Source organism: Takifugu flavidus, chromosome 2 (genome assembly GCF_003711565.1).
Source record: "Takifugu flavidus isolate HTHZ2018 chromosome 2, ASM371156v2, whole genome shotgun sequence".
NCBI classification, from domain to species: domain Eukaryota; kingdom Metazoa; phylum Chordata; class Actinopteri; order Tetraodontiformes; family Tetraodontidae; genus Takifugu; species Takifugu flavidus.
In genome coordinates, this window is record NC_079521.1 from 1,728,828 (window position 1) to 1,755,191 (window position 26,364).

The 26,364-nt window shown below is 45.5% G+C and overlaps 1 protein-coding gene across 1 annotated transcript in view; it reads right to left on the reverse strand.

Moving 5' to 3' along the window:
• Nucleotides 1-729: 729 nt before the first annotated feature.
• Nucleotides 730-26,364, reverse strand: part of si:ch211-186j3.6 (neural-cadherin) — a 168,120-nt gene continuing 142,485 nt past the window's right edge. The window contains exons 33-37 of the mRNA XM_057025565.1: nucleotides 21,218-21,482; nucleotides 19,056-19,236; nucleotides 15,891-16,135; nucleotides 4,053-4,207; nucleotides 730-2,760 (exon numbers count right to left, since the gene is read on the reverse strand). Of these exons, the coding sequence (XP_056881545.1) occupies nucleotides 2,161-2,760; nucleotides 4,053-4,207; nucleotides 15,891-16,135; nucleotides 19,056-19,236; nucleotides 21,218-21,482 (1,446 nt within the window). The 3' untranslated portion in view covers nucleotides 730-2,160. The remainder of the gene's footprint in view (nucleotides 2,761-4,052; nucleotides 4,208-15,890; nucleotides 16,136-19,055; nucleotides 19,237-21,217; nucleotides 21,483-26,364) is intronic.

Below are 26,364 nucleotides of genomic sequence, written 5' to 3' on the forward strand. Positions count from 1 at the left end.
TGTGTGTGTCTTTTTCCTCACATTTATTCTCACGTTCCCAAAGCTCATGCAGGATCTCCACAGGACTGGAAGACTGGAAACTTGCGGCTTCTCCCCCGATGCTTCACTACATCCACATAACCAGCATGAAAACATCTCAGCGTGTCCAGAAATACACGATCATTTCTGCACTTCCGGAAGGTTGGGAGTCGACTTGATGAATTATGTCCCAAGAAATTATTCATCTTTCATTTATGAGTGAGGCCTCTTTCAGTGGGTTTTTAGGAAAGCGGAGGAAGCTGGATCCAGCCGGGTTCGCTCTTCCCCGCTGAGCTGCTGAACTCAGCAGTGTGAGAACCTGCAGAACCTCCTGCCGATGCCCAATAATCAGCCCCAGACCAGCTCCTTCACATGCTTGTCTGCTCTTTCATCACACACTCAATGGGGTTTGTGCACGTGTGTGTGTGTGTGTGTGTGTGAGAGAGAGAGAGAGAGAGACACTTCTGTACCTGGTGTTCGCAGCCTTACACATTAACATCGTGCATTTACCCCCTCCACACTAACACACACACACACATATATATATACACACACACACACACACATATGTATGTATATACATATAAACACACATATATATGTATATATATATCCATCCATCCAGTGTTCCCTCCAATCTCAGTACAACAAATCAATGCAAGTCAAGCGCCCCCTGGTGGTAGGATGCAGACAGGCAATAAAACCCACCTCTTGTATTTAAATTATTTCAACCAGAGGACTTTGATTTATTTGTTAACATCATTTATGAACATTTCATTGACTCAAGAATAAAAATACAAAAGAACACCCAAAAACTAAAACGCATTCCTGTGTGAAACATTGTTGCTCTGTAAGCAGAAAAGATGTGGGATCATCTTCAGAAGGATTTCGCCGATTAATTTTTTTTTGTATTATATCGAAGTTCCCAACAAACCTACATCCAGGGTTCATAATTTACTCGTGCTTTTCTATCAGGCCGTTTTCCCCACAATCACAATAATCACTGTCTCAGACGGCAGGTAGCAGTAATTTAGAGAAGGGCAACAGATCAATCTGCACAGCTGCTCAGAAACACTGACATAAAACTGCAGCCTCTTCCTCCTCCTGACGTTTGGTTTGGACTCAGTAGTCGCCTCTACAGTGGCCTGACGTTGGTTTGTATTCCTCGAGCAGGCAAACCAGCAGAACCATCCGGCATTCCTGAAGCAGAGCAGAGCGAATCCTTCCTTCCCTCCATCTGTCCGACCAGTCTGCTCCTGTTTCTTCATTACAAAGCTGCTTGAGTTTTGCTGCGCGTTCCCCCCGGGTGGGGAGGGATGAGCGGCAGAGGAGTGCAAACGAGAAGAGAAAAGCACACATCAGACGAGGGGCGTGGCGGTAAGCAGAAAGCTCGATGTCGTACAACCCACGAAGTTTTGGAAGCTGAAACACCCAACCGATACAGAATTACTCAACGTTACCAGGAAAGAACGACAAAAAAAAAACGTCACCCTGCAACCCTGTGATGGTCGAAGCACTTTTTTTTTTTTAAAACCTCAAAAAAAACATCGACAGAAGCTGTTTACAGCCAGGCAGCAAGAACACAATGTGTCCACTACACAGTGAAAAAGCAGACTGTGTCATTGGGCCGCCCACTATGATCTCACCATTCTTCACAGTCTTTTATGGCACAGTGTGGGAGTCCTTTATTTATTTACAAAAATGCATTCGGCTGCAAAGAGCTTTAAAAATACATCTTATGTGGCGCTGACTGGCTCAGGTATATAAAAAAAAAGAAAGAAACGTTAGGCCTTCGATTGACACTATCCAGAGCTGCAGCAGTGAGTGTCAGAGCACATTCAGGATTACACTTTTGTGAGGATAAAGCTGAGCATCATGATAAGAAGCAGAGCGAGATTATCTGAGCCCAGAAGGTTTGAATAGGTCAGAGACTTCCGAGAGCTGGCCTTTGTTTTTTTTCCATCGGCCTGGTCGACCAATTAACTCCCTCCGATGAACTGTCGTACAGCACGGTGAGCTTTGTCTGTCTCACCCGGGTTGATTGTTACAGTTACAGCCTCTTTACTGGGCTACCAAAGGAGTGTGTCTGTGTGTGTGCGCGTGTGTGTGTGTGTGCGTGCGCAGGGGTGCGTGTGTGTGGGCTTAGAAATCGCTAGTCTCGGCCTGTTCATACAAAGCCCTCAGCTTCTCAAAACGTGGCCCCCAGTCCCCGAGTGTCTCCTCCCTTGTGGTTTCTCCCCCGTCTCCGCTGCTTCCCCCGTCCAGTCCAGCTGAGCTGAAGGAGCTGAGGGAGCCGGCAGACGAGCCCCCTCCCTCGGTGGAGAAAACCTGCAGGGAGTCGAAGGGCCCAGTGTCCGGATGCTGGTCTGCATCCCGTATGATCTCACACAGGTAGCGGGCCAAGTCCTGGCTGGAGAAGGAAATGGAGCGGCGGGACAGCTGGGGGGGGGGTCGTGCTTGGCCCTGCGCAGGAAGTCTGGATGGGGGGACGTCCCTGCGGAGGCTTGTGGTGGTGGTGGCAGTGGAGGAGGTGGAGGCTACGGAGGGAGGCAGAGTGGTGGAGCTGGTTGTACGGCTGAGGGGTTCCAGAGGGTGGAGGGACGGTGGGGGAGGGGGGGGCGTCTGGTGTAGAAGGTGGTGGTGAGGCGGAGGGTGGTGCAGGGCTCTGGATCGACAGTACTGCACTGACTGCGCCGGGCTGGGCTGGAGAGACTTCTGCAACTCTGCCATGTCGTAGGCATTCTAGAAACAGACCATAAACACGGAGACAGAGGAAAACCTGAGTTAACAGAGAATCAGCAGGAATGATGAAGCAAAAGAGACGGACGTGATCGTGGGGAAGAGAGAAGGAGCCAATGAGCAGGAACCAATCAAGCTTTCCCATAACAGACCAGGGAAATGCTCTGTGTGTGTGTGTGTGTGTGTGTGTGTGTGTGTGAGAGAGAGAGAGACGGATCACAAGGATGAAACTGTGAGAATCTTTGACTGTTCTACCAGGGTAATTCACCTTAGCAGGAAACTGATTCTAAAAAGGAACCCGTGGCAGCGTGTTTTGAACTGGAGGGACTGTGGGAGGAGGATGAGGAGGGAGAAAAGATACTGATGATGAAGGAGCTGTGGGTTGCTCTGGAAAACTGATTATGTGATGAGTGAAAGGTGCTGTTTTTTTTGCCAAGAGAGCTTAAAAACTAATCTGTGTGTGTGTGTGTGCACGTGTGTGTGTGTGTGCGTGTGTACGGTAATGTAGCAACATTTGATCAAGACTGTCATGTTATGCAAACTCTGAACTGTTCAGTGTGTGTGTGGGTGACTGTTGGCTGTTGGAGAGGTGATCTTTTTTCTTGCGTTGGCCTAATTAAAATACTCACACACACACTCACACACCTGCACACACTTCATAGAGATTGTTTTGGTTTTTGTGTTTTGGAGATAAGAGTTATTCAGCATTGCTTTGGATTTCATCTCATAATTAATCAAGGATTCAACATTAAACCAGGAAAGTTGAAAAATAATTTGAATGCAGATTTTACAACTATGTTTATTATGGATGGATGGATGGATGGATGGATGGATGGATGATGGGTGGATGTTGACGCTGTGGAATCCAAAAGCTGCAGCACACTCTATGCTAACACAGCTAACCGTTGCTAAGTGGGTCAGCACAGCCCACAGGACAAAGGCTGAAGCCCCTTGAGCTCCCAAACTTGAAGCTTGGCGGTTTCATTAAGCAGATTACGTCAAGAGTTTGGTCTTCGACAGTCAGCGGAGGGCTAGTTCTTTACAATCACATCTTAATCTGATCACCATTTTATCAAATCATTAGCACAGCCGGACGACCTTTGCTTCTCTAATGTAATGAAATGCACAGGTGGAACAGAACCAGCTCCAACACCGATGTTCTCCCATGTCTTCAGAGACTAAAGACTTTCCTTCAAGGGCACAATAGTTCACGTTATTGTCCATCTGGCTCCACATTTGCTCGACACTCTTCATCTCCTCACATATATACTTGTGTGCACGTGTGTGTCGCTCACCTGGTCCTCCTCACCGCCTCCTTCTTCGTCGTAGTTGAGGACGTTCTCTCGGATGTCTTCCCAGCCGTCGTGGTGGGCGGAGACATGGTACACGCCTTCCTTCATCCCTTTGTAGCTTCTCCAGCGAGTGTAGAGGAAAATGCCCAGCAACAGCACTGGAGTAAAGAAATGGAGCAGTACAAGTTTTGTCCTTGTGATACACCTGGAGTCCAGTGTGTGGAGACAATGTGTCATGGAGACTCTTTGTTTACCAGGCAATAATAATTCCCCAGTGAAACAAAACAATGATGGGGCTTCGTGGTCATGGTGGTGCCTTCAGGTTGCCTTGAGCTGTTCAGCCTGATCCTCAGAGAGAAAGTGCGTATCACCTCAGCAAGTCACACACCGTTCTGACATTATTAACAGCTTCCCAGCATCACCACTGAGGTTCCCCAACGGCTCCAGAGCGCTAGGAACATGCTGCACCCTTTGTGGCCCATGGACTCGGCCCGCCTGAGTTTGGGCTGTCCTCCACTCTTAAATCTCCTCATACTTTTGTTCTCGCTCTTGCTTTTGTTCTTGCTCCATTTATCGAATCGTATTTTAAAGTCAGGAGCAAACCTATCCAATAAGGACACCAAAGGAAAGCACTGAGAGGTCCCTGTGAATTGATAACCGCCCATTAAACAGTTCACCCTCTGACAATTCTGCAAGAGTGAAGCCACTCAGCCAGAAACTATCTACAGTGTACGGCAGGAAAAATCAATATTCATTTACTGTCAGCTTGTTTTTCTCACTGCAGTCCAGCATCTGGCAGATTGATAAGGTGATACTGTGTCTCTGGTTCATCTTTTAGAGTGGTATTATAGGTTTTAAGTGGCAGCGAGCACAGAATAAAACATTTATTTGTTTTGTCCGGAGACAGACGCTTGCTTTCTGCACCGTGGCTCCAATGTTGGACGGGCGGTGAAGAGGCAACAGCAAGGTCACAGGTGAGCGCTCTGCTCTGACTGCAATCATTTTCAGCAACTGCAGGGGTTCCCCGAGCCTTTCAAAGCTGCCGGGAGCTTCTCCCAGCCAAAGGATCATATGAGGACCAATAAATACAGCTGAAACTCTGACATCAGCTCTTCCAGAGAGACATTAGTGAGATGATATCCATGTATCCTTGTTTTTGAGCGCAGGGAAGCTAGGAAGAGGTCAGGAGCGGTTCGGATGGAATCCAACCAGCAGGAGATCCAGTCCAGCAGACCAGAGTCAGGTCAACACTCAGTATCAAAGGTGAGGGACTGGACCCGAGGGACAACGCTGGACCCAGAGAAGTGATGGGATACATTTTCATTGTTATGCTGATGACACTCAGCTATATTTGTCCATGAAACCAGAGGAGACAGAGAAGTTAGTGGAACTTCAGACCTGTCTTGAAGACATAAAGTCCTGGATGTCTTCAGATGTCCTTCTCCTTAACTCAGGAAAAACTGAGGTCATGGTGTTTGGTCCTGAACCTCTCAGGGATAGATTAGATCACATGATCACTCTAGATCAGGCATGTCCAAACCCAGTCCACGAGGGCCACAATCCAGCCGGGTTTTCTATCCCACTGAATGCATTTTCAGGCTGTTGGACAGAAAACCCGGCTGGATGTGGCCCTCGAGAACTGGGTTTGGACATGCCTGCTCTAGATGGTATCTCATTAACATCTAGTCTCTCTGTGAGGAATCGAGGAGTAACTTTTGACCAAAATCTCTCCTTCAACTCACACGTAAAAATAGTCTCTAGAAGTGCCTTTTTTCTCCTGAGGAACATCACAAAGATCAGGAAGCTGCTGACGCGGCATGATGCTGAAAAGTTAGTCCATGCATTTGTTACTTCCAGGCTGGACTATTGTAATTCTTTATTATCAGGGTGTCCAAACTCCTCTTTAAGAAGCCTCCAGCTGATCCAAAATGCTGCATTTTTGACAAAAGAGATCACATGACTCCTGTAATGGCGTCGCTTCATTGGCTGCCCGTTAAATTTAGAATAATTTCTAAACCCTTCTTTTGACCTACAAGGTCCTCAGAGGCCTAGCTCCATCCTACCTGGAGGAGCTAGTGACACCTTACCAGCCCAATAGACCGCTCCGCTCTCAGAATGCTGGTCTACTTGTGGTTCCCAGAGTCTCTAGGAGTAGAATGGGGGGCCGAGCATTTAGCTACCAGGCCCCCCTGCTATGGAACCAGCTCCCTGTCCAGGTACGGGAGGCTGACTCCATCGCTACCTTAAGATCAAACTTAAAACTTCCTCTTTGAAAAAGCTTATTGTTACTAATTCTGTAGTTCCAGTTACTATTATAGACAGACAAATTATCATACTTAGGGGGTCGTCTAATCATTAGGTCACATCTTAGCTATGCTGCTAGAGGCCGAGGCTGCCGGGGTCCAGAAACATGATCACCTGATCTCCTCTCCTCCTCACCAAGTACATCGGTGATGTTATTTCTTGTGTGGTTCTTCTGCCCCCCTCCCCTCCTCTGTATTCATCTGCAGGTATCACCACATTCATAGTTGTATGCTGACCTATTGACCTCCAACCCCACTGAGCCACTCAATTCGAAAGTGCCTAGAAACAATTTTGATTGTAACAGATGCTGTATAAATAAAGATTGATTGATTGATTGATTGATTGAACCTTCAGCTGACTGAACAGAACCCTCCAAATTTATATTAAGTTGGCATTTTTGTCTTTAATCTTAAATTGTCATCGTTGTCCTTGATCCTAAGTTGGCATTTTAGTCTTTGATCTCCTTTATGTCATTGATGTCAAAATTGTTCTTTCATGTCAGCTCAATGGAATCTAAGGATCAAACCGAACTGGCAGATCAAACACATCAGCTCCACCTCATCAGCACACGCCTGAGGAGCTCAACACTCTTGTACCACACTGGTGACGAGCAGACGCATCAATGGCACAGAGAGGAACTCAGCAGCTGAAGCAAGAATCATCCATGGAGACTTGGAGGGAAGAGGTCCAGCAGCTCAGAGAAGCCCTGGCTGAGAAGGAGGAGCAGCTCAGCAGGGCAGTGAAGAGGCGACAAATGAGAACTGTGGCCCATGTGGAGGCCCTGACCCTGCTGAACAGCACACAAGCTGTCTCTGAAGGAGAGCGAGCTGAAATGTGCTTCTCTGGAGGAAACCCTCCACAGCCAGCAGCAGGAGAACGAGGAGACACACAGGAGAGAGCTGATGGAGCAGGAGGAAGGCCTGAATCAGAAGCTCCTTGTGATCCAGGAGGAATTTGGATGCTGGCTGATGCTCATCAGCAGTGGGAGAGGACCGCTCAGACATGGGTCCAGATGAATGAAGAGCTGGAGCACAAGATCAAGGAGAGCCAACGTTTCAGGCAACATGAGGAGGCAAAGAACAAAGAGGAGCTCCAGAGGCTCTCTGAAGCGGTCCTCCAACTTGAGGTGAGATGCTTTCGCCTTTGTTCCTCTTCCAGAAGATTTCAGATGATGTTCAGTGAAATCTAAAACACACTCTCTCTTTTCTGCAGCTTCAAGTATCAAAGAAGCAGGAGAAAAAAAGCTTCTGTGGATGGATCAGGAAAAAGATGAGGTTCTGGAAAAAGAAGTAAATAACAATTCCAGAGCTCCTCCTCCTCCTTTTCCTACTCCTCCTCCTCCTCCTCTTCCTCTACATCCTGACCTCCAGCATCACATCCTGTCCTCAACAGTTTTATTTACAGTACGATCATTGTTTATGTTCGTTTGGATTTTTGATGTAGAAACAATAAAACTCAAAGTAAACCACCAGATTGAGGTTGTAAATGACAAATTTAGAAATGGCTTCATCTCATTCCTTGAGTCAGTTGGTTCCTCCAGCAGATAAACCAACCAACTCATGGCTTCAACCACACCCTAGATCTAGTTCTGACTTATGGTGTTGAGGTAGAACATGTGTCAGGGTTCCCTCAGAACCCCCTCCTGTCAGACCATTCTTTGATCACTTTCACATTTATGGATTCTTCTATGCTCAGAGCTCAGTCTGACTATAGCAGATGTCTTTCAGATAATGCTGTAGCTAAGTTTAAGGAAGTGATCCCTGTGCTGATCACTGACAGACTCCGATTGTCCTCATCAGATCCTCAAATAGTGCTTCTTCATGGAAAAGGTGCCAGCTTTTGTCACCCTACCTGTTTCAGGCTAAATCCTGAATGTAAGTATAATGTATGTGTGCTGAATACCGTTATTTTGAACAAACAAACAAAGGTTATGCTTTGGTGAAAATAGTCCAACCCTAAATACACTGTAAATGTATTCCCCATTACAGAAAATAGAGCGAGAAGTCAAGGAAGGAGCACAAATACTTCAGTCAGATTAGAGCTGGAGGAGGAGGGAGGCAGATCTGTGCATCAGTGGTGTTTGCAGGAGGTGGAGAAACAGAAATACAACCTGGGAGATGGAAGATGTTCTGAGCTGTGTGAGTCCTTTATGATGGTGTGTGTGTGTGTGTGTGTGTGTGTGTGTGCGTGTGTGTGTGCGTGTGTGTGTGTGTTCAATGGGAATGTGAACCAGGAGCTGCGGGTCAGAATGTACGAGACAAATCTGCTGCCTTCGAAGGCAAACTGGAGGCTGAAGAGAGAAAATGAGAATTTAACTGGTATTTCACAATGTGTGTGTGTGTGTGTGTGTGTGTGTGTGTGTGTGTCATTTGTCTGTTTGTTTACTCTCTCTCTCTCTCACTGTTATTTTGACTATCACTCCTCATCGATGTCCCGTAAGCTTGTGGACCCCGCAGCTGAACCTGCTCTCTGCTCTCCCGTCCTCGTTCCACACAACCGTTTAAAATGAAGGAGGCGCTTCCGAAAATAAAGAAGTGCTGGAAGAGAACAAATAACGGTCCAACTAGTCGGCGCTGTAGGCTGCTCCAGGGGAATGTGCCAGAGTCTTGGCTGCACAGTCAGCATCGGATCTGCTGGAATCTGATGACCAGAGAGATCCATCAGAGTCTGCACTCCTCCAGTGGTTAACACTGAGTGTGTGTAATGGGATTTCTAGTCAGGCAATCAATATGAGAGCTGCCCTGCAATGAAACCACAGTCTATGAGCACATCAACACAAATCGATAATAAAGAATTGATTTTAGCCTCATCAAACTGTAATAGTGTTTACTGCAGCCATCTGTGTCTACATGCTCAATTGATCACTGCTCCTCCTCCGACTCCTCTCTTCTTTCTACATTCGCTCGCCTCTTTTTCCAGGTCAGTGCTGCCAGGCCGTTAGCATCCTCCTCCGAACAAGAGGGGAAATGAAAGATTTCGCATGGTGAAGTGCAGCAGGTCTACAAAATTACTGAGTGCAACAATAAATAAAGTGAGAAGGAATTTTTAGCAGCATCCGGCCTGTTTCTCCACAGGGAATTTAAGGAAGAGTTTTGCATTCATTCGGGAAAGAACAACAACTGGCACGGGTCTGGAAAGATATTCTACCTATTCCGTCCTCTACCCGTCCTCCCCCTTCTCCTCTCTCTCTACCCCCCCATCAGCAGGAGGGTCCCCCTACAGGAGCCTGGTCCTGCTCAAGGTTTCTTCCTGTTAAAGGGGAGTTTTTCCTGCCACTGTTGCTTGTCTGGGGTCAGGCCCTGGGATTCTGTGAAGCGCCTAGAAACAATTTTGATTGTAACAGACGCTATATAAATAAAGATTGATTGATTGATTGATTCATATATAAAATTAAAAGCAAATATAGGTCAAGAGAGCATCAACCAGAGTTCTATTAACATGGTGCTGAATCTAGATCATCCCAGCTGCATGTGTGTGTGTATGTGTCTGTGAGAGAGGGAACATAGAACCTCCAGATCTGATTGTGTTCAGGTTTGATTGGCTCATAAAGCCGCCCATCTGAACACAAGTGTGGTGAATAAAGCTTCTCTCGGCTGGAGACATTTAGGTCACGTGTGGAAACGGAGAATCCGATGCTGCCGATGCGGCTTTGAATCCATCCACAGCTTCGATCTGTCAAATCACAGCCGTTTTAGGGTCTTCAGGCAAAGATCGACTCCTCGTTTCAGTCAAATTGCAGTGAGCCATTTTTAAGCCTGTGGAATTTTGAAGTCTTTGTGTAGATGCAATTTAGGTTTTCTATAAAAAAGTAGGAAGTAAAGCAATCCTAGTCATCAAGAGCCTCACCGGAACCACAAATGCTATGCTTTCTTTTTCGCCAAGGAAAATGTCACTCACCGAACCAGGTTCTAAGAAAGCCCAACACAAATGTCACCTCTTTAAAACTCACATTATCTTTTTCTCAGAATTACAGCTATTATTATGTCCTAGAATTATTGTGAATGCTAATGTTTCAGGGATCAACCATTTTGTGACAATGGCTTTTCAGGCTGCGCTGCGCCTCATAAATGATTCCCTTTCAAGTTTTATTAGATGATCATCAGGGCGGAATGAATTTACACCGACAGCTGAATCAGATATTAAAGTCAATCCTCAGGCAGAAAAGAGAGAAGAAAAAAAACCCTTGTTATCACAGATTTATTTACGAATTTGGCCTACAAAACATCCCAGAGCTGTTGCTGTCATCAAAAATGTCACATGTCACTGGGGAGGATGGGGGGTCGTTAAGATTTGTGGTTTTCTTTTGTTAGTTAGTTCTTTTATTGAACAGAATTACTGGTGAAATGTGGTGAGGAGTGTCTCAAAAGGCTTCCTTTGCAATGGAAGGCTATGGGGGATGTGTTTGCTGCAATACCCCGAGTGGCCACCGGGGAAATAAAACAGCACGAAACTCAGGATATTTCAGAAATTTAAAAAAAAGCAGAACAATAAAGAAACAAACGAAGTGGAGACGTCCACGAGGAGTCAGTGATCACCAACAGTACCAAGAAAACATAAGATCATCTGGTTCTCGTAAGATCTGATATAAATCAGCATGTCTCAGCCATTTAGTCGGGTCAGCGCAGCTACTTTTAGTTTGTTTTTTTTACTAATATTGTACGGTGGGGAAAAAAAATCAATACAACACAAGAAACTTATTAAAGTGAAACTGCAAATCTGGCCAAGTTAGCACCATTAGCTCAACACTAATATGGGTGTAGCTCTAGAGACACTGATCAAACAGAATAATGGAAATTAAGCAATCAATAAATGTTGACAAACCCAGTAAAGGGATCAGTGATGTTTCACAAGAGGAGCTAATCTCTCCAGCCCTGCACCTTGGTGCTTGCTTACCTTAAAGGACTTGGACTAAAGCAGCTGCTCACTGATCTGACTGTTGCTCAGCACCGTCTCTTTATTTTCCAAAATCACAATATAAGAATGTTTAATAATCCACTGATGTCAGTGTTTTTAAATGTCCGTCGACGATCACAAACTCAAGAACGTTTTGACTTCACTCGAGTCGTTTTCCAGGAATAGTGAACGAGAATAGACTTTCAAACGCCTTGTAAACAACCTCCTGCAACAACAACCCCCGCCGAAAAAATCTTATCTTCTTCAATCAGCTTTTCTGCTTCTCTCAATTTGTATCAAATGCCGTGTTTGCGCGTCACAGTCAACAGATATTAACTGTCTACATTTTCCGCACAATAATAGAAACCCAGTTGAAAGGAGTGAAACAGAACTTGGAAAGTGATTATTCTATGAAACTGGAGAAAATAGGAAATATTTAAGATAATTGATGAAGCACGAATGATCATGCAGCACGGCCATCAGTGTGGACATTTAAGTCTCATTATGTCTAAAACTAAAGTGCTCAAGTCACCAATCGGCACTAATCATCCTTCATTTCTGTGGCCACCTCTAAAAACAGGCGTTTAAGAAAAGACACCATTTTTTTAGCGAAGTTGTATTTACCGCTGGCTACAGACCAGCTAACCCGACGTAACCATGCAGTGAACACAGCTAGAAGAGAGCAGCTACATTCACAGCAGACTTCAGGAAAACAACCCTCAGACTGCCTCATTCCAATGGAAACTATGGATTTCTGCCTACAGACAGAACAGGGATTTCAGAATCGAACTGTAAATATTTCATCTTTTTTCAGGGATCTTTGTCACGGGGCCGTAAAAAAATCCTAAAATTCTCCCCTTTTGTTACTTTACAGTGCATAATTTACCAAAGTTGCTGATTTGCCACTGAAAAAAAGAAGTTCCTGTGCCAACGCAAGTTTCTCTAAATATTGAGCCTAATTAGTTGAATGTCAGGGTTATTTAAGGCAACAGGAGCAGTTGGCTGGTAAAGGTGGGGGAAATGTGATTAAATGCAACATTCTATAGTGTGTGTTTTAATCGCTGCTCTCAAAACAGAAATCCTGACCCAGCGGTTGGGCAGCAGCAAGCAAAGGAAAGCTTGAACGCAACAAGGTGCCACATTAGTTGGACTCGAAGTGGCTGAAGAGCAGCTTTGGAGCAGGATGAGTTGAGAGAAGTTTAACGTCAGACCTTTACCATTTAGTCTGAAGGTCTAACACGACATTCAGCTCCAATCTGCATTCAAACGAATAGAGAGTATCTGCTGTAAAGCCGATGAATCGGCACAACAGAAGAAAATAGGAATGGGTGAGGAGGGAGGACACGCTGTGAGAATACAGAGCTGAAGATGTCAGCCTGGGACCGGAGCAAATGAGGTTAAGACAAAAATACAGAGAGAGGGAGAAAAGTCAGCAGAATCACTTTTACCAACAGTAAATTCCCTAACAGAAAAACACAGAAGCCAAACGTAGAGAATAAATCAAATCTTGTGGTTGTGCAGTGAGTTTTTTATTCGGGCTGGATGATAAATTCAGAGGTCTGAGTTATTAATCATTGATGCTGTTGAAAGATAGCTGCTTGGGTTTTTTCCCCCCAGCTTTGACTCAACTGCAGAGAAGAAGTAACGTGGGGTCGGTTCTGCCGGTTTCAGCAAGGCCCGGGTCCAAACCCCGGTTGACCTGCTGCTCACCGCTCCCCCAGGATGCCGTTAATGCAGAGGGCATGATTACGAGGGCGTGTGAGGACTGACGTGGGAGCTCATTAATTAACTGTTCATATTTATAGAAGCGCGTCAGAAACGCCTTCACAACCATGACTCTGGAACCCACCGGCACCGGTGGCTCCTGCATACTTCATGTTGAAGTGAAGGACCCAAACCGGACCCAAACCGGTAAATAAAGTGGATCAATATTCACTTGGACAGCCGCGAGTGGTGTGGCTGGATTAATGCAGACTCCTGATGGGAAGTCAGAAATGTGCTTTATAACCAGCAGGTTGAGCCAGCTGTGGCCAGATGTGGAGTGTTGTCGTGTGAATGACGCCAGCCGGCGTGTGACGTCGATTCGCCAACACCTCCCGTGTCCAATGGACAAGACGGGCAGACCAGCAATCAGCGATGGTCATTAGCTGACGCCACACGTGTAATATACAACAACCTTTGTTACATAGTGTATAACCTTATTACACTATTCTATGTGATCGCTGACGTCTGTTTCGACTGTCCTCATATTCATGTCGGGTGGGAGTGTGTGGTCTGTTTGGGTTTCCCTATCTGTGCATGTAAACAGGTGTGGAGGAAAAACTCAAAACAAGGAAAAACTCCCCTTTAACAGGAGGAAACCTGGAGCAGGACCAGGCTCATGTAGGGGGACCCTCCTGCTGATGGGGGGCTGGGTAGAGAGGGAGGAGAGGAGAGGAGAGGAGAGGAGAGGAGAGGAGAGGAGAGGAGAGGAGAGGAGAGGAGAGGAGAGGGAGGAGGAGAGAGGAGAGGAGAGGAGAGGAGAGGAGAGGAGAGGAGAGGAGAGGAGAGAGAGAGAAGAGGAGAGGAGAGGAGAGGAGGGGGAGAGGAGAGGGAGAGCAAACCAGTGAGCTGCCCATTGGTGCATCGTCCACAAGGAGCTTCATTTAATCCCCAAGATGGCTGCAGCCGAGAGCTCCTCGCTTTCCCCGGTCTCCAACGACCCTCAGATGTGCACTGTCGAGCTGCCATTTTTGTTATATCAGATGTTGGTTGTTTCTTTTCAGCTTCTGTTCTCTTGCTTTAGTTCACTTTTGATTGGCTTTGTTGTTGCTGTGCCTTCTCCGTGTGGCGTCCAGAGCCCGTTAGACCTCTGAAGTCCAGATGGACCATTTCTGCTCTGCCCGTCTCGCGCTGTAATCAATCTCAATACTCACCGCCATCAACTTCTATTGAAAAATTGAAAAGTGATTCCAGACAGACGCGATGATTAAACTGTAATATCCATGGTTTATGGGCTCTGACATCAGTGTCGCCATGAAATTAACAAGCACTTAAGTCACCTCGGTCAATCTCCACACAGCTCAAAACCTGGTTATGAGGTGGAATCTTCACTGATCAGAGAAATCTAAGAAGAAACCTTTTCTTCAGCTCTTCACAAAGACAGCTGCGTCCCCGCTCTTCCTCCTGCTCTTCAAACATAGGAGGTCCATACAGCCACCATGATATTGCTATTTAGATTTCAGAAAGCTTAAGGGATCGAGCAGCCATGCTCTGGTAAATTCAATCACTCCTGAAGCCCCTGAAGCTTTGATCTCAGCTTCTGCAGGTTTGTGTAAACAGAACTTTACACGCCTACAAATCAAGTAATTAAAACTTAAAAAGCAGCCGAGCTCAGGGGGATCAAGGTCGGATGTTGCCTCTCAGAGACGGGAGGCGGAGCCGCGCTCCTCTATCTCCACCGAGGCCTCGGACGTGGTCAGCAGCAGTGTGACACGGACATGTTCGTCTTCAGCACCACCCGCGTCCTCCTCGTGTAATGACCTACGTTCCACCGCTTCCTCCTTCACTTGGCGCTCGGCTAATCTCCCTGCTTTTATCTTGGACTGATTTTAATTGTTCTGCTGTTGTCGACATGAAAACACCTCCTGGCTGCACCATTTCACCCCAGCGACTCTGTTAAAGCTCCGCCCCCTTGAGGAATAGGAACATTAAGACAAGGACAAAAAGACATTTGACGAGTAAAAAACAGACAAATGTGTGTGTGTGTGTGTGTGTGTGTGTGTGTGTGTGTGTGAATCAGAATAAAGTAAAACTGGCGGAACTTCAAGTTTGATGGCTGGGGACCAGCACAGGTGAATCACAGTAAACGGATCCATTTAATGTTAAACATCTCCCCCTCTGTTTTTCTGTGACGACTTTTGTTCCCCTCGAATCCCAAACCTTCTCAAACAGCACCAGCCCTGTGTGGCATTAGTTGCTAAGCAACCACTGGCCTTTTACTGCTGCCATTCCTACCCCCTTTCCAGTTTTGGTGCGAGCAAAACGAAATCTGCAAGTTGTCTTCGCTTTTCTTCGTCTCACTAATGCAGGATGAAGTGAAAAGTTCTGTTTTCACACACACGGCGGCCCGTGAATAACTAAATATATTAAAAATAAAGATAAAAATACGCTTGCACTCATCGGCACGGCTCTCCTGCGCTGCGGCTGCCTATTTGGAACTAAAATCTATCCTCCTTTCTTTTGTCAAGGAGATTCCAGTGGCTCTGTAGAACAGCTGATCTGTGGAGTGCGGTTCCATCAATACGTCCTTTTCTATGGACGTGGAAGGTTGCCGGCTTAAGTTTTTTTTATTGGCCGCGAGGGCAAAGCGATAAGTGCGAACAAATATATCTCCTCTCCTCTCCTTCGGGCAACCTGGGTTAAAAAGCTGCCGGTAGCCAATGGATCTCCAGATGTTTTGCAAAGGGGCTGATCCCATCACTGGACGGGTCCATGTCAGGTTCAGCACGGGACCTTCTGGTTGACCACATGATTGGCTGTTTAGGCCAGCACAGAAGACCTTGCTGGCCCCCAACGGCTCCCAATTGTCAGGTTTTACAGCTGTACAAGGTTGTTCGGACCAAAACTAACACCTGCATGTGTCACAGCTGGTGCTCAACCTACCTAGCAAAGCCATGAAGCAGATGCAGATGGCGAAGAGAGAGCTGAAGCTCAGGCCCACGTCCTCCTGGTAGACGGCCAGCGTTGTTTCACAGTGGCGTCCTCGGTAACCTTCGGGGCAGTGGCAGGTGAATTTCGACGGCGACTGGGCCACACATGTTCCTCGGTGACACGGCCGGGTTGCACACAGGGTGTAAACGCAGGACTTTTTGGTTCCATTCACCCGGATCATGTGACCAGGAGGGCATCTACAAAGGACATTTTTCATTTTACGTCACTTGGGTTTGGACACAGTGCAGCAAATGTAAGAAATAATCCACACGTCTAACAGGATGCTCATGATTTCTGAAAGAGGTGATTATGGGCCTCCGAAGACGAGATGGAAATGCTGACTGTGACACAGTCTGTGTCCCACCACAGAAAGCATCACATAATTAAAAGCTCATTTGGTTGGAACCGCTCAAACAAAAATTTTATGAGCCCATTAATTCAGCATCCCATTCAGTTTTCACTTAACGGAAGCAGACCGATCATTCCAGCGGTATCGGGAATAAATTTACTTGACTTGTCATCACTCTTCACAATAAAACACTGGTGATAAAGTTACTCCTTGTATATCAAACAACACAATAGCAACTTTCTGTCTGTCTAAATGCTCTCATTTATCTTCATAAGCTTTTAATCTGTTAATTCTTACTCTAGAAGACAGATAAAATGCAAAAAACGTACGCTTTATTTAATTACTGTAGTGCAATGTCGTACTTGCCAGTCTGCTCACTGGCCAACCAGAGTTGGGGCTTAATTACAGTTTCACTTTAAAACACGAACCTAGAAAAAATGTGCTATTCGTGATGTAAATAAAGAGGTAACTTGTTACCTTGCGTGAAGAGCGATTTCTGCGTGAAGGGACAATGTTTCCAGGCTCTTATATATTCCATAAATATGCCAAACATTCCCACTCTTCTCAAGGTTCCTGACTATTTCTTAGAGACAGCCAACAGTCATGACACAAAGCTTCTCTACAAAGCACCTCTGCTAGTTTATCTTTGACTGAAATGCCTCTCCAAACACGCGCCGAGCTGGAGATAGCTCAAAGCTGAAAGACGTTTACGGCGTCACCCTGCATCCTCGAGCATCTAGATCCTCTTATGTGTACTTCAACCCGACTATTTGCAAATGTCAAACAAAGCAAACCGATCTTTGTTCTCCTAAAGGGGGGAGACTCCACTCTTCGATCTTGTCCCTTTGTTGACTTGAAGTTGCTGTGTTCACTGACCCTACCACCTGCACTGCTTTTGGAGATAGGAAGTGAACCCAAGGTCTGGGTAGGAAGCCCAGACCTTCTTTCCTGTTGATGTAAGGTGCTATTGATGTGCTGTTGGTCCAAACAATAGAGTGGTGATCTGTCAGCCTTGGCTGGAAATACTGGGGTGCAACGGGAACAGCTCAGCGTGTTTATGTTCTGGGACATCCAATGACCTGTCCAGCATGGACTGATCCTGCAGCTTTTTGGTACAGCACCTCAGCAAATGCACCAATGAGAAAGCTCAGAGAGACTGAGGAATCCAACTGGAAGAGGTCAAGGTAGGTTTTGAAATTCTTTGGCCTCTGGAGTCACCAGAAAAGTCACACTATAGAGTGGAGAACCATGCCCAGGAAGGAGTTCACTTCCTGGCTATAGTTTGTCTTCTAGTTTTCTCTACACTTCCCTGTCTTCCCTCTGAGATCCAGGATAGGATGATGAGCTCTAGACAACACGGGACTAAAAACAATTTAAAATATTGAAAAAAAGGAATACAATTTGTGAAAATAGTCAAAGTAGGAGACCTTATTGAAAAAGCTTGTCCATGAGAACCTGTTCTCAACTGCTCTTCCCTGGTAAACCAAAGGAGGAATGAGTGAATGAATGTGCAGAGATTGTGCAGCAGCTGGGGTTTCATGCACCTCGCACATAAAAAAGCAAATGGAGGAGTAGCCTGGAAATGAATGCCGCTAGTAAAATAAAATAAATAAATCTCTTGATGGATGGATGATTTGGGTGAGCGAGCCAGAGGGAGGAACGCTGGGGAAGATTAAAAGTGAAGAGGCTGCACGGGCTGAATGCAGGCTGATGTTTTAAAAAAGGAAGAAAAATTGGGGAGATTAGTGGATGCCGCGAAGAGCCCTGCGCTTGACTCGGATTCTTCTGTACCTGTGACACGTACTCGTGTGACACCTTCTATTTTCTGCAGGAAAACACTCGCACACAAAGTCAGACAGATGTGAAACTTCAAAGAAGCACAACAGCATTAAGTTCAGAGGGCTGCAGACCCGGTGCAACACTTTAGGCATTTAGTGAAGTGACTGAAGCAGACGGGTTCATGTTCATATTCATTACCTTTTAGCCAGAGACAAGGCTTATGCTACCTCTTTGGGGTGTTTAACTTTTAAAAGGCTCATTGGACTGACAATAACACTGCCAGCAAAAGCAGCCTCTTCATTCATTTTGAATGAGCCCACACTTATCATCGACTGGGGACTTTGTGGCCCCGGCAAGATAGTAAAAATGTTAGCAGGGAAGCAGTTTAACTCCAGCTTTACTACAGGAAAGGCTGCTGAGTAGGCTGGCTGGTTTTTCCTCTCTTATAAACAGAACGCCGTGGTTCTTTTCTGCCCAGCAGGCTGAGTGAAGAGAGCAAGAGCGCTCATCTCAGGTCAACTTATTATCATTTTTAATGCAGCCAATTCTTATTACCAAAGGAAATCAAAAGATCACGCAACCTTCAACCGGCTCGACACAAATGTGATTGTGATTGTGCCAGGCCACATTGCTGTGATTCTGTGTAGAAAAAAGATGCGTTTAGGGTCGCTTTCCGCAGCAGGACACAGAGAACGACGCTCTTTGTGTCCTGCCTATGAAAGCGAGCAAGCGTCCTTCTACTCGATGTCCATCTGCAGGGTCATCTAGACAAGTGCGACGATGAATCTCTGATGTGACGATACCAGAGACACGTCGTGGTTGTCCCCTGCTGACAGGTTGTTCCCTTTATGCAAACTACAATCCACCAATTTCACACACATTTAATGTTTTTTTTGTTATACCACATAAATACTCATTCCCAAATATGACTGCATGTCAGCCAACGTGTGTAATGATGTCACTGGACGCTGCATTGACAGCTGACCTACCTGCATTCGTGCACTCTCCATAGGTCAACGCAAATGAAGGGGGGGCTACACTGGTTCCTTTTGCAGGAGTCAGATGAACATCCAACAAGGAGGCCCTGCACGCTGACCTGGGAAACCCCATCTCGCGCTTGAGGGTCCAGGGGCAAATACCGTCCGTTGATGCGCACGTCCCTCATGCAGCCTGCGGACAGAAAACTCTGATATCAGTGCAATGAGATACATATGACCTTAGTTTCCACCTCCAACTCACCCTGACTAGTTACTGACATGCACAGTAAAGGGGGATTCATACCTAACAAGTGAAAAATTGTTGACATGAGAGACATTGACTAATTTAAGAGGACTTGGGTTATTAGCTGCTGCTCCACAACACAATCTATATCATAAAATAGATTGAAATCCAACTGAATTCATTGTATCACAAATCTACCATTCTTTATTCCACAGTGAAACATGAAGGATTAGTTTCACTCGTTTATACAAAAGGATGTTAAAGTCTTGTGATAATGAATTTGGTATTGTTTTGAGCAATATCTACACGCACCAACACACCTTCACTAGCCCATTTGTCACATCTTTTGAAGAGAAGTGCTTCTGAAGTCCATTCAGTCAATACATGTATTGTGTCTTCATGCCTCAGGCAGGGATCTGTCTACTTCTCTGACTATCAAACTCCACTCAGTACTCGCAGAGGGCTGTCTTCTTCTCCATTCTGTCATCATTCCATCATTGTTTTCATCGGCTCTCTACAGCCCAACCTATTTTCCATTCCCTGTGGTTCCACATGTTGCAGCTTCCAAACTGCTTCTGTCTACAAGGGCTCACTATCTGGTAAAATAAAGTATCAAAATAGCCCCGATCGGAAATGCCAATGGTTGCCACTATCCAGGAGTTCAACACACGGGTGACATAGTGCTATACTTAAGTAAGGATAAAATAAAAAACAAAAACAATAAAACACTAAAACAAGGTGTCTCCTGCCGAGTCTCATGTTGCCTTGAAAGCTAAGGAACAAAAGTGGGTTTTAAGATGCCTTCTAAAAACTGACAGTGAAGGGCCTCTTCTAACTTGTAACGGGAGGTAGTTCCAGAGTTTGGGGCAGCATTTAAACATTAAAAACAAAAAAAGGATCCTAAGATTATCTCCAAGGTTTACAGGGAGCCAGTGGAGGGGGGCCGGAATGGGAACAATGTGCCTCCTACGAGGAGAGCAGCGGCGTTTGACTCTAACTGGAGACGTGTGCGGGAGGACGGAGTGACTCCCAAATGCAACAATAATGCAGCAGATACGTGATGAAGGCGTGGATCAGTGTGGCAAAGTGCTTTTAGGCAAGGCAGACTTCACCTTTCCTAACTGCCCAAGGCTGGAAAATACTGGCTTCATATTGTGTGTCAAAGACAGAAATATGATGAGAAAAGTGTGGGGGGGACTAAAATTGAGCCCTGTGGAACCCCATAGGACAGTGAGAGAGAGCAGGAATCAGACCCACATAGCTAGATGGGATCCAAGCTAATCCAGAACCAGTATCAAACGTCACAGGAGTCATTCCAACGATGGCGGAACGTTTGTATCGAATTGTGTTCAATTTGTGCACATAAATCTGGGTAGCTTTAAAGCTCTTGGGTGTAGTTTTTTTATTTGGTGGTTAGCATCATGTGTGTAAGACTGAAGGCAATTCTTCAGTGAACAGAATAGTGAATAGCACTGCAGAGAGGGAGGAGGGTGCCAAGTCTCACACATGTAGCGCCTCGGTCTGGAATCCCTGAAAGTTCAGAATGCTAAAGTTTTGTTGGAAGTGTCGGCACCCACAAAGCGTGGCTATCGTTTTGTGCCGTGACCTTAAAGAACTTGTCCATTTGACACCTTGTCCTTGTTGCCTCCAGCTGTTACACGCAGACAGATTTGACAGCTGCAAAGTGTGAACGCAGAGTCAAGCGAGGTGCTGAAAAGAGCTCCGAATTCAGTTTACTTTTACAATGTCTGGTGCCTGGAAGGTCTTTTCTAAAAAAAAAAAGTCCTTAGATAATATAACTCACCAACAATATAAATGCTTTTCGATCCTAAGGTATTTTTTAGTGAGGTCTCGGTTATTAGAACGTTTAGTTGAAGACTGGTAAGCTTGACTCCAATATTATTGTAATGAGGGAACAGATGTCACCCACCCTGGAAGCTCTTGTTGATTCCAGATGGGAAGGTGTTTCCCAGCATCACCACCGTGGGGTCGATGACAATTTCTCTGCTCCGGCCCTGCGATCCTGTCACCTCGCGTTGGCCTCCGCCACCATCCAGTTTCAGCATCATTTCGTTGTCATGGCGATCAAAGAAGACCTCGTGCCATTCTCCGTTGTCGAGGCGATATTTGGGCAGGGTTAGATTGTGGTCCCCATCGCCGATGTTGTAGGAGACGCTGAGAAGACCCTGCAGAATCTTCAAAAGACATTTCCCATGAGTTCAAGGAAGGGAATTAAAACCGATAATATTCCCGATATAACCGACATTAAAACGGATTAAACATGGCTGATATTACCCCCCCCCAAAAAAAACAGTCGTCAAACAACTCCACTGCCCCCCCCCCCCCCCCCCCCACAAACGCATAAAGTCCACTGTCTTCCTCCTCCATCACTTATGTCTGTCATGTTTGTTGTCGCCCATCCAAGCAATATCCGCTCCCCCCGGCACAGACGGTGACAGAGAAGTCCGTGATTGTTTTGGAGGTCACTGAGTTTCTGTCCAGCTTTGGACTACGCAGGAAAACCCAGATATCACCCTCCTATACGACACAACCTGTACGAGTGCTTTAAAATTGGATTTTTTGTCACATTTTAACACAGTTTTGTCATGTTTAATTCAGGGAAAATAGTCGTACCATTGTTAACGAGTTTGCTGATACTAACATGATAAATGACATTCTGCTTCTTTGCTTGGAGGAAATCTTTAACAGTTTAGCACAACTCTACTCAGGGTTGCATTAAACAAGACACAATATGGATTAATTGATCCTCAGAGGTTAAAAGTGACGGCGTAGCCTCGATGACCCAGGTCCCAACCTCAGCTAACGGGAAACAAACATCCTGGCCAGATGGAGGCGTAACATAGGGGGAAAAAAAGAAAAGCCATATAATATGTCTAAATGAATATTACATCATAAATAAAATAATATATTGCTCATAGTAGCAGATTAAAGTTGTTTGGGTGTTTAAAAACAGTGATATTAGCACATCACTAAGCCACTATAATCAGGAGATAATTAAATGTTGGCTGATAAATCAAATCAAATCAAAAAAAGGAAAAAACCAACACCCAAGCAAGCCAAAAGCACCACATTGGCTGAAGGAATATCCATTAGCACCATTAAGACTGGCTGGGAAAGTGAGCATGAATAGACTGTTGTTGTGTTTACTAAATCTTCAGACAGAAGCAGGTCAGTTTTACCGAGACTGTAAAAAGGAGCCGCTGTCAGTCACACAGTAATAGACATTTAAATCGAAAACAGGCGCCTGTGTTATCTTTTTCTGAGGAACAGGAGGGCAGAATGAGTCTGAGGGCCGTTTCTGCAGAGATAGCAAGCTGAGTGATTCATGCTCATTTCAATTTCAAACTGGATCCTCCAAGTGTCCCACTGAGCATAATTTCCTCCTCTCCATCTTCCTTGGCCACAACTCGCATGTAAACAGAGGACGGGGGAGATGAGACGGAGATGTGACCGGAAAGGACAAGTGGGTGACAGTCATTTCGCCATCGCTCCTCGGCCACAACTATGAAGACAACCTCTGATTTCTTTTGAAACGAGACATTGTTCAATTTCTGAATGTTCATTTTCTGGTTTTTAAAAAGATAAAACTGCCACCTGGAAAGGCTGTTCTGACTGATCTCTTTGTAAGACTGCAGAACCTCTGGCCTGTCTTTTAATTTCCCTTCCCTGACGCGTCTCCATTGTAACTTCCAAGGTTGTTTCGTCGGAGAACAGTGGCTCATTTCAGTGATGAAGGATTAATTACATCCCGGATCCGCTGGGGCCGGGATTTTTAACCAGATGCACTCAGAGCCACCTGATTTTACCCTCAATTAAAGCAGAACGGAGCAGAACAATTTGGTTCTAGCTCTGCTCCCTGGGTGGTGTGTGTGTGTGTGTGTGTGTGTGTCTTGGCAGGAGGTGCATACGTATGTATAAGGAGGTGTGCGAGTGCATTTTTCAGTAAACAGTCCCACTGCAGGGATAATCTGTATTCACAGATGCTTCTCCTGACAGACGGCTTCCAAAGCACTGATAATGTGTTAATCAACATTCTTCTCATGGTTAAATAACAGTGCAACTGCAACCCAGCGTGCACGCGTCAGACAGCCTCCAAATAAATGACAGCGAAAAGTTCATTAGCATAGCACTTCTTAACTACAAGCTTGTCTATATATTGAGTCACTACCAGACTATTAACTGAGATATTGGCCTGAAACCTGACTGTGTTCCCTGATTTACTATTTTAATCATGCCCCATCTCTTTTCACCACTGTGCACCTGACGTGCAGCTAGAACCAACTTCCTGTCTGTGTACAGTGCCAATTACCAAGCAGAACCAAGTTGGACACGGGCGAAACGTTCGAAAACACGATTTTCCTCAGGTCTCTAAATAAACGTCTCTCTGCCGTCTCATCGTCGGGATTAGCAAATCGTCCTGTTCTATTTTCTGACATTCTGACTTATTGGGGTTCAAAGCAAATATTGTTTGTCCAAATGAATGCTGCAGATCACCGAGTGAAATGATCCACAGGGCCGAGCTGTCCCGAGCTACAAATTAAATGTGTAAATCTAGTTGGGAAGCAACACTAAAGCAACAATCCCTCAGACTCCTTTAAAACGGGCAACAGTTGACGTGAACATACTTCAGCCTGGGTTTGGAGAGAGAATCGACAGCAAAGAGAGTAAACAGGAGGAAGAAAAGCCAAAAACTGGACCGAGGAAGCGCCGTTCTACATGAATTTCCAGTCAAAACAGGAAAAAAAAGAAGAAAAGACAATGCTTTGATGACCCGGTCAAGGTAATCTGCTCTGTAAAATAACTGAGTCTAAAACAATGAACTTAATGATGCAGTGAAACAGCAAAGTCACCTCTGCAGTCTGGTAATGACCCTTCTTTTGAGTGCATCCACGCTAGCTACGCTAACTCATAACAGGCCACACATTTAACACATTACCAATCATAATCGTGTTTTATTAAAGACAATAGAGCCGAGAATTGCAGCCGAGAACTGGAACTGTGTGTGGTCACGCTGCAAACACGTCCCTTCACACAGGCTGAGAGCAACAGGCAGGTCACATGGAGTAGAATGGGGGGCCGAGCATTTAGCTACCAGCCCCCCTGCTATGGAACCAGCTCCCTGTCCAGGTATGGGAGGCTGACTCCATCGCTACTTTTAAGATCAGACTTAAAACCTTCCTCTTTGAAAAAGCTTATTGTTACTAATTCTGTAGTTCCAGTTACTATCATAGACTAATGATCATACTTAGGGGGTCGTCTAATCGTTAGGTTAACATCTTAGTTATGCTGCTATAGGCCAAGGCTGCCGGGGTCCAGAAACATGATCACAGGCCTCTGTCACCCCACTGGGTCATGGTTTCCTCTCCTCTCCTCTCCTCTCCTCTCCTCTCCTCTCCTCTCCTCTCCTCTCCTCTCCTCTCCTCTCCTCTCCTCTCCTCTCCTCCCCTCCCCTCCCCCTACATGAGCCTGGTCCTGCTCAAGGTTTCTTCCTGTTAAAGGGGAGTTTTTCCTGCCACTGTTGCTTGTCTGGGGTCAGGCCCTGGGATTCTGGAAAGCACCTTGAAACAATTTTGATTGTATAAGACGCTATATAAATAAGGATTGATTTGATTTGATTTGATCTCAGCAGAAGGCAAAGATGGGCACTTTAGAGAATTAAGAGAATAAAAAATCCACTTGAACAAACTGACGTACAACAATAGGCAGAAATGAAAGACTGAAAGCAACACGGCCGAGTGTCACCTGTTCACTCTGCAACTTTCTTCTGTAGTTTTTAACTCTCAACTGCAACATGAAGCTTCATCTGCAGAGATGTTTGAATACATGAAGGCTCTCATACTGTGGATTTTAGAGTTGTTTAAGTCACCTTTCCTCATTGTTGTACAGTCAAGTGAATCTGAGTAAGGAACGTGCTGGACCCTCGGATTAACTGAACGCGCGTGAAAGTGGTGAGAAGACTTTGACCTCATTACTTTTTGTTGCACATCCAGTGATTCCAAAGGTTTCTAATGATCCTCCACACTTTAATCTCACACAGTGTTTGCCTGGTATTCTCATTCTTTGTACTTCAAAGGATGTGAAGAAGCTCATGAGCTAATTCGCCCACATTTAAGCAGATTTCAATTAAAGAGCACAGAGTCAACAATTAATCAAAGGCAGCCTGAACAAGCTCATTGCTGTGGACCATCTCGAAGCAGAGAGAGACTTTGCTCATTTGCAAGAGTGTGTACACGTGCACGCAAAGGATGGAAGCAGCAAAAAACATACAGACTCAACAAGAAAGAGCCAATCAGTCTATATATAAATATATATGCATGTAAAAACAGCAGGATTATTACAAGTAGAGGATTCCAGGGGCAGAGTTCTACCAAGCCTGCTGCAGACCCTTCAGAGGTTCACTGGTAGCAATCAGCTCCTATAGATGCACGTATTTCCGAGCTCCTTATAACTCCAATCATGGGACGTATGGAGTTGAACAATGTAGGTAGATGGGGGACATGCAGAGATCAGAGAGTCAGGCTCTCACCTCGGTCCTGGGATGGATAATCCTTTTCATTATAGAGGGCGTGTTTGATCGATACCTGTGGCCAACAATGAGGCCTGCGGGATCCTGCTGAGCAGGTCCAGAGTGGAGACGCGAGAGGAAACGACCGATAGTTCTGTGGGTACCTTCAGACAGCAACGGCAGCGAAGCTAAAACTGTAGAAATTGTGGTTTATCTTTTTTTTTTTTTAATTAACTTGAGATTTATTTCCATGTCTACTATTTTAACATGCTGAATCCTGACACGATCGGGACCAACTTGATCCTAAATGAACGCCCCTCACTGTCTCACCACCTAAATGGACCAGGACTGATCAGATCCGTCCCACTGTCACATTGGTTCTATTAATTCCTGCATGTCAGGTCAGAATCATGATCTTTTAGCCAGAAACTCCCCATTTACCCAGTTTTTCCCATCATTCTTTTCAACTATAAAATTTCCATCCCTGATGTAGCAGTTAGCTTTCTGCTGTGTGAACACAAATGTAATCACCTACATTCGATTAACCGAGA